General features: G+C 36.8%; 1 protein-coding gene across 1 annotated transcript; it reads right to left on the bottom strand.

Annotated features, from left to right (window-relative positions):
• Positions 3,136–4,052, bottom strand: LOC109227817 (uncharacterized mitochondrial protein AtMg00810-like). Its single transcript, XM_019393013.1, has 2 exons — positions 3,569–4,052; positions 3,136–3,233 (listed from the first exon to the last, which is right to left on the bottom strand). The coding sequence occupies exons 1-2, from the start codon at positions 4,050–4,052 to the stop codon at positions 3,136–3,138; spliced, it is 582 nt and encodes a 193-aa protein (XP_019248558.1).

The raw sequence follows: 8,489 nt of genomic DNA, 5'->3' as shown, positions 1-8,489 counted from the left end.
ATTTTTCTTCAACTCAGGAACATATCTAACATCGATGAGAGTTCTCACCACACTATCATGCATTCTAATTTGAATTGTACATTTGCCAATAATGTTGAAAGTAGCATTGTTACTCAATTGGACAACTCCACCTTCAATTGAATCATAGGCAGAAAACAAGTACAAAATTACAGATAAAAATCTAATTATCCCAAAATATATTCCAAGAGAATAACCTCGCTACAATCACCCACAAAGAAGAGGTTCGCTCAAAATGTTACCCAACACTAACATAACAAAACTCTCTATTATAAGAATACTCAAAATGAGAGTCTAATCAAAATATGGAATGATCAAATGAAGTAAGATGACCCATATTTGAAAGTACAAGAGGGAGGGTGAATTGCTTTATCTTTAAAATTAATCGTTATAAGTTGACTAGTTTTTCAATCAGTCGACTAGATGTAATAGCGAGATATCAAAATGTGCAAAATTAAAATGCAAAAGTAAAGTGCAGGAATTAAAAGACATCGGAGTTTTTATACTGGTAGAGATTCAATGTGAATCCTAGTCCAGTCCCCTCGGGTTGCAAAGGATTTCTCTTTTAGTGATTGAGTTTCTTGAGTACAAAGTGAATGGTGTAGTTTACACCAACAACTCAGTTTCTATATCACTCGTCTTTTCTCGATGCAATGCCTCGCTAATATTTTTCTCTCTTTCTTCTCTAACTTGTTACACAATAGAACTAGTAGAGCTCCAATGTTTGTTTGCAGTAGAACAAAGAGAGGGTAATTGGTTTGATCAAGTATATATCTCTGAGTCCTAAGGTTGCGTATAAATACTTTGTAGGAGACCGTTACTGAAGAGATTTGCCAACCCAAGAGATTTGGTCCTTGGAAAGAAATTGATTCTTTCCAAGAATAAGGTTAATTCCCGTTACTCTTCCTTGATGTGTGGACTTTGATAGTTTTCCATCTTCAGGCCTTGATAGCGCCGGATTTGCTCTTTAAATCTGGGTCCTTCCATCTTTAATGCTTCGTTTCCTTTTTAACTCTTCGGGCAATCTCTGATTGATTTTCTTGTCGGATTCTTAGTGCTTCTTTTCCTTTAAGATGCTTCAATCAATCTTTGATTGATTTCTCCCTTCAGCTTCGATTATTTCTATTTATGCACTTTGATCCTTTGAGTCCCTACACCAAAAGCAATTATATTATTTTTCATTATTAAAACTAAAACCTAACAATCTCCCCCTTTTGATGATGACAAAAAAATAATATATGTAAATATCAGTTAACTTCCCTATATTTTACTCCCCCTCAATAAGTGCAGTTGACTCCCCCTCAATATGTGCCATTTGGAATACGTCCTTTAGTCAACTTCTCCTGTAGTATCTATAGTCGACTCCCCCTGCAATGAATGTTCCTACATGAATATATGGATAGTAGTCTTCTCCCCCTTTTTGACATCAACAAAGAGGGGATAAAAAAACACCAATATACTAAAGCATAATTGTAGCAGGAAATGAATTATATGCATGCAGAGTTATAGCGAAATAAGAAAAGAAAAAAAAATCATCCAACGACTGGTTATCCAGTCCAAAACAGTACAGCAAAAAAATTGTTTGAAACTTCCACACTAACGACACAGGAAATAAGTAAAATGTTGCAAATCGCCTCCTTCAGTTGTTCAAAGCTAGCATTGGCTGAGATAGTCACTCCATCAAGCATGTCGTGTACTTCCTTGAATGCCTTGACTGCATTTTCCCTAACTTTGAGAATTGCAACCCTTATCTTGGAAACATCAGATCATGTCTCTTTGGAGATTGCATGAATGTCCCTAACAGTGGACTGAGTAGCAGCAAGAAGATCTCTGATGGTGGTCAGCTGGTTGTCAATGGCAGTCAGTTTCTCGGCAAGGTCAGGATTACTAAGGCTGTGATGGGGAACAGAGGCTTTGGTCTTGGGATCAGGCTGAACATGCTTGACCTCACCTTCCTGTTTCTTAACCCAGGTGCCCTTCACACACACATATCCCATACTAGCAGACGCCCTAGAATTGTAAGATTTTGAAACTGAGACGAAGGGATAATTAGAGATAGATATGTTATGAACTTCCAGAATGTGAGTGATGGCCATGCCATAGGGCAGACTGCTAGGATCATCAACACTTTCAACCATAAAATTTATGACCCCGAAGGACAGTTTGACCTTGAGTTTGGTCACAAGACAATAGACAAGAAAAGTATCCTTTTGAGATAAGGTGGAGAAAGATACAGTACAAGGGAGCAGAGTAGTTGCAATAATGTGGGCTAGGACACGAGTTTCAAAGCTAGCATCACTTGGACCTAACTGGTTCGGGAGGGATTCAGATGAACACTCAACAATACATTGTTTTGCTTGATCAAAGGTGATGTCAAAATTATCAGGCCAAGAATTTTTAAAAAGCATGGGAAAACAAGAACATTTACATTGGAAAATCGAATCAAACATGGCACAATCAAGAACAATGCGCTCTTATAACACTAAGGATTCCAACTTGTCAGACTTACTAGAGCGAAGATTTGTATTGAACATTCTCACTAGGGGTTCATAGACTTTAGGAGGGGGAACAGAGAGGAATTTTGACCAACCATGATAAACAAATAGATCTTTTACCTTACAGTTTAGGGCTTCCATGTCGTCAAAGTTGACTATTCTTCCATGAGCGATTGTCTTATCTTTTAGAGCAATGAAAAAATCCTTGTTTGGAGAATCCCAAAAATTTAGGTTAGACTCTAAGGAACTTGAGAGATCAAATTTTGATTTCTTTGGAGTAAAGGACTCAGGAGGTTCTTCCAGAGGTCTTTTTCCTAGGGCTTTTTCTCCTAAAGGATGAGAATGATCTGAGAATTCTGCCTGAGAGGAGGCAAAACCCTCTGAGTGTTCGGACCTTAGGTCCACCTGTTCTAGAGGCTGGGAAGGGGGTTTTGTTCTGGAGCGAGTACTTTTTCTGGTGGAAGCAGAGGGGTTCTTAGAGTGTTTAGCCATGGAGGAAATTGGTTGAGGAGATTTTTTTCTGAGAGGGTTTCTAGGCAATGAGAATGATGGAGATTGAAGAAGGGTTTTAGAGATTAAAAGAAGGGGTTTCTGACGTTTGAGTACAGGAAAGGAAAGGGTGTCAGTTTAACAGGCGTGATGATTGGTTTCCTTTCTTGAACGCTGCAGCTGATGTGAAAAGAGGGGAAAAGGGAGGGAAATCAGAGGCACTATTAAAGACTATAAAAAGACAAAATTTAAACATTAGGCATACAGAAATATAAAAATATCACATAGGTCCTAATATTAATGATCAATGGAAATAATGCCAAGTAATTCTCTTAAAAAGCAAAATCTATCTTCCAGTAAAGGTTTGGTAAAAATATCTGCTAATTTATTAGTAGTTCCAACAAAAGATATTTCTATATTTCCCTTAAGAACATGATCTCTAATGAAATGATGCTTGATATCTATATGCTTTGTCCTAGAATGATGCACATGATTTTTTGAGAGACATATAGCACTAGAGTTATCACAAAAAATTTGAATGGGTTTAAAGAATAATTCATAGTCACCCAATTGATGAGACATCCATAGTAATTGTGCACAACATTGTCCAATGGCAATATACTCAGCCTCAGTTGTGGATAGTGCAACTGATCCTTGCTTCTTACTGTTCCAAGATATAAGAGCTTTTCCGAGTAATTGACATATTCCACTGGTGCTTTTTCTGTCTTCCTTATCACCTGCAAGATTAGCATCTGAAAAACCTTCTAGTTTAAAAATGTTAGAACGTGGATACCATAATCCGTGAGAAATAGTTCCAATGAGATATCGAATAATACTTTTTACTGCAGTCAGGTGAGATTCTTTTGGAGCTGACTGAAACTTGGCACATTTACAAATACTAAACATAATATCTGGTCGACTGGCAGTTAGATAAAGAAGGGAGCCAATCATTTCACGATATTTAGTTTCATCAACAGGTTTATCCTGTTCATCTTTGTCAAGACTTGTTGAAGGACTCATTGGTGTGCCAATGGCTTTAGCATTACTCATACCGAACTTCTGAATCAACTCCTTTGTGTATTTTGTTTGACATATGAACGTTCCTTCTTCAGATTGTTGAATTTGAAGTCCAAGAAAGAACGTTAGTTCTCCCATCATACTCATTTCAAACTCACTTTGCATAAGATTTGAAAATTCCTTGCATAGAAGAGGATTAGCACTACCAAAAATAATATCATCAACGTAAACTTGAATAATGAGATTACCTTGTGATGATCTTTTAATAAAAAGAGTAGTGTCTACTTTACCTCTTGTAAATCCATGATCAAGAAGAAATGAGCTGAGTCTTTCGTACCATGCTCGTGGAGCTTGTTTCAGTCCATATAGTGTTTTGGTCAAATTTGTACACGTGGTAGGGAAACTTTGAATCTTCAAAATCAGGAGGTTGTTTTACATATACTTCCTCCTGAATCAAACCATTTAAAAAAGGCACTTTTGACATCCATCTGAAAGAGCCTAAATCTTTTAAAGGATGTGTCTACAAGAAGAATTCGTATTGATTCCAATCGAGCTACTGGAGCAAAAGTTTCGTCATAGTCAACTCCTTCCTGTTGTGAGTATCCTTGAGCTACTAATCTGGCCTTGTTTCTAACAACTTTCCCATCCTCATTTAGCTTATTTATTAAAACCCATTTTGTTCCAATTACATGAGTGTTTTCAGGCTTAGGCAGCAGTTCCCATACTTGATTTTTGTCAAATTGATCTAGCTCTTCCTGCATTGCTTGTAACCAGCTTGAGTCTTTCAGAGCTTCCTCTATTTTCTTTGGTTCAATCTGCGAAATTAGTGCTATATTTGCTTTCTTTTTGAGAGCTCCCCTGGTTTTCATTCCTTCGCTTGGATCTCCTATGATAAACTTTTGAGGATATTCTGGTTCACTTCTCCATTCATTTAGATGAGTTGTACTTGTATGAGTAGTGGCTCCTCTAGAGATTCCGTTTGACTATTGCTGATCTCATTAGTTGACTCCATTACACCATCAGGTTTATTAGTCGACTCTTGAGATTTGCTTGTCTCCTGAATTTCTTGAGTTTGATCTTCATCACCTGCAATAATTCCTTTCTCGGCCGAAGTGTTATTCTCATCAAAGATAACATGTACTGATTCTTCTACACACAGTGTGCATTTATTATAAACTCTAAAGGATCTACTATTTAATGAATAACCCAGAAAAATACCTTCGTCACTTCTTGGATCGAATTTTTCAAGATTGTCCTTACCATTATTGTGAATGAAACACTTGCTTCCAAACTGATGAAAGTAACTAATATTGGGTCGTTTACCTTTCCACAGTTCATAAGGAGTCTTCTTCAGAATGGGCCTTATGAGACATCGATTGAGAATGTGACATGCTGTACTTACTCCTTATGCCCTGAAGTGATTTGGCAACGAATATTCTAGTATCATAGTTCTTACCATATCTTGCAAAGTCCTATTTTTCGGCTCAATGACTCTATTCTATTGGGGTGATATTGGAGCAAAGAAATTGTGGGTGTATCCTTGATCATTACAGAAATCTTCAAATGATCTGCTTTCAAATTCTCCTCCATGATCACTTTGAATTATTTTAAAAAGATACCCCTTTTCTCTTTCGACCTTTTTACATAATACCTCAAAAATCTCAAAGCTTCATCTTTGTAAGATAAGAAAATCACCCAAGTAAAACATGAGTAATCATTAACAATAACAAAAGCATATCTTTTTTCTCCTATGCTAGCAGTTCTAGTAGGTCCAAATAAGTCCATATGCAGAAATTGCAATGGCTTTGAAGTAGATACAATATCTTTATTTTTGAAAGAGTTTTTAGTTTGTTTTCCAATCTGACATGCATCACATATATGATTTCTAGAAAAATTGAGTCTAGGCAAACCAATAACTAAATCATGTTTGGAAAGTTTTTCTATCAAATGCATGCTTGCATGACCAAGTTTCTTATGCCATAACCATGGATCAATAGATATGACCATCTACATTTTCAAAACCATAAAAAATATACACATTTCCATAACTTTTACTTGGGAGGATTATTTTACTTGTCTCATCTTCAATAGCACAACTTATTTTCTTGAGCTTTACTTCATACCCTGAATCGCATAACTGACTTATACTCAGAAGATTGTAGTTAAGTCCGTGAACAAGATAAACCTCAGTGATATCACAGTTATTATTGAAAGGAACTGTTCCGGTACCGACTATTTTTCCTTTTGAATCATCACCAAACTTGACACTTCCTCTGTCTATTTTTGTAACTTTCTTAAACAGGTTTTTGTCACCTGTTATGTGACTGGAACACGCACTATCTAAGTACCATTTTCCTTTGCGACTCCTTCTGTGGTGTTCCTGCAAAACATAGTTATCACTTTCTTTTAGGTACCCAAGCTTGCTTGGGTCCTGGTTGGTTAGTATTACTTGACTTAGGATTGTTTTTGGGTTTCCAAATCCACCCTGAGACATTTATTTTGCGAAATCCACAAAAGGAATGTTTATGTCCACTTTTATTACAGTAGTGACACGTAACTCCTGATCTATTTTTGGATCTTTCATTTTTTTTAGTACTAGCGGACTCTGTTCTGGCTGGTCCTCTCCAGCTGACTTGTAAGTTGCCTGGTTCGACTTGAAAGAACTATGACTGGTGGATTTGCGCATGCCATTGAGTTGTATTTGCAATTCCTCAATCTCTTCTTGAAGTACTTCATTTTCAATTTCACATACTTCAAGCTTGAGTTTCCAGTCTTTTACTTCTTTGTTGAGTCTCTTTAGTTCATTCATCATTTTTTGAGACTCTTTCAAAGTAAGGTCAAGAATATCCTGCAATTCATTATATCTTTCACATTTATAAGATCTTACCTCGCTTGTTTCACCTAGTGCCATGAAACAGTTCTCATTGTCATCTTTGCATTCATCATCTGAAGTGTCCTCATCTGTCCAACACCTTATGAATTTATTCATGTCGTTTTCTAGAATTGTCATGAAGCAAAGGTTTGCTATCTCTTCGTGTTCAGAACTGTCTTCATCACTCCAGCTTCCAAATGATTTGTTCTTGTTGAAGCCTATGGAAACTTTTCTTTTAAGATCAGGACATTCAGCTTGAACATGCCCAAATATTCCACACTCATAGCATTTGCCATTATTTTTGTCTTGTTCGTTATATTTCCTGGTTCGTCTGGGTGGTATTCTTCCTCTTTTGCATTCCTGTATCTCCTCATTAAATCATCCATATTCCTTGATACCATGGCAATTTCTTCTTGAAGAGCTTCAGGGTCATCATCAATATCATTGTCTGCTTTTTCAATTGTGGCCTTGAATGCATCTGTTTTCTTCTTTTCTTCCTGGTTTGTTTTCTTGAGATGAGTTTTCTCGAAGGCTATGAGTTCTCCTCGAAGTTCATCGTATGATAGTTTGTTAAAATCATGTGATTCAAGTCTAACCACTTTTATCTGCCAGGTGGTAGGTAGACTTCTAACAATTTTCCTAACTTGATCACCACTTGAGTATGATTTGCCAAAAGCTTTTAGATCGCTAATGATTTTGCTAAATCTAGCAAACATATCTTCAATGGATTCTCCTTCTTTCATCTAGAAGATTTTGTAGTCATGAACCAACATGTTGATATGGGTTTCTTTCACTTTACTGGTTCCTTCATATGTGACTTTTGTTAGATCTAATTTTAATGATGCAAATAATATATCTGTGCAGGAAATCAATTAGAGAAGATCAAGGAATCAAGGAGCTACTACGAGATTGCTGAAGTAAATCTGGATGCTTAAGGAAAGAAATCAATCAGCAAAGATTACGAAATCATGGACAATTGCGATGGAAAGAATCAAGCAAGCCTAAACTTAAGGCATCAATTAAGGCCAGCACATTCAATCCGGAAGATTGAAGCAGTCAAAAAGCATCGAAGATTCTGTAAGAAGATTAGCTGAGCTACTAATTTCGGAAGGACCAACAATCAAGGAGTAAACCCTCATCATCGACAACTATAGAAGGAAAGCTGTCAATTTCCTCTCATCAAGGAAGAGCAACGCCAAGCAATCTTATTCGTGGAAAGAATCAATCTCTTTCCAAGGATCAAATCTCTTGGGTTGTCAAGTCTCATCAGCAAACGACCTTCACCAAAGTATTTATACTCAGCATCAAGCCTTAGACAAAATATACTTTGATCGAACCAAAAATACTCTCTTTGTTCTACAGCAAACAAACATTGTAGTTCTCTAAGACATGTTGTGTAACAAGTCAGAGAAAAAAAAAGAGAACAACACTGGTGAGGCATTGTATCAAAAGAGACGAGTGGTATAGGAATTGAGCTATCACGTCATCTCCATTGTACTCGAAGAAACGCATTTACTAAAGAGAACTCCCTTGCAATCCTAGGGGACTGGACTAGGATTCACATTGAATCCGAACCTGTATAAAATTCCGGTGTCTTT

Source organism: Nicotiana attenuata, chromosome 6, assembly GCF_001879085.1.
Source record: "Nicotiana attenuata strain UT chromosome 6, NIATTr2, whole genome shotgun sequence".
Classification (NCBI taxonomy): Eukaryota; Viridiplantae; Streptophyta; class Magnoliopsida; order Solanales; family Solanaceae; genus Nicotiana; species Nicotiana attenuata.
The sequence above is the reverse complement of the archived record's forward strand: the minus strand, read 5'-3'. Positions and strand labels throughout refer to the sequence as shown.

Excerpts from the sequence above, each read along its gene's own strand:
- LOC109227817 (XM_019393013.1), bottom strand. The coding sequence starts at position 4,052 with ATGAGTAATGCTAAAGCCATTGGCACACCAATGAGTCCTTCAACAAGT. Across the intron at positions 3,234-3,568 it reads ATGGATGTCTCATCAATTGG|TCTTTAATAGTGCCTCTGAT; the intron begins GTGACTATGAAT and ends GTCTTTTTATAG.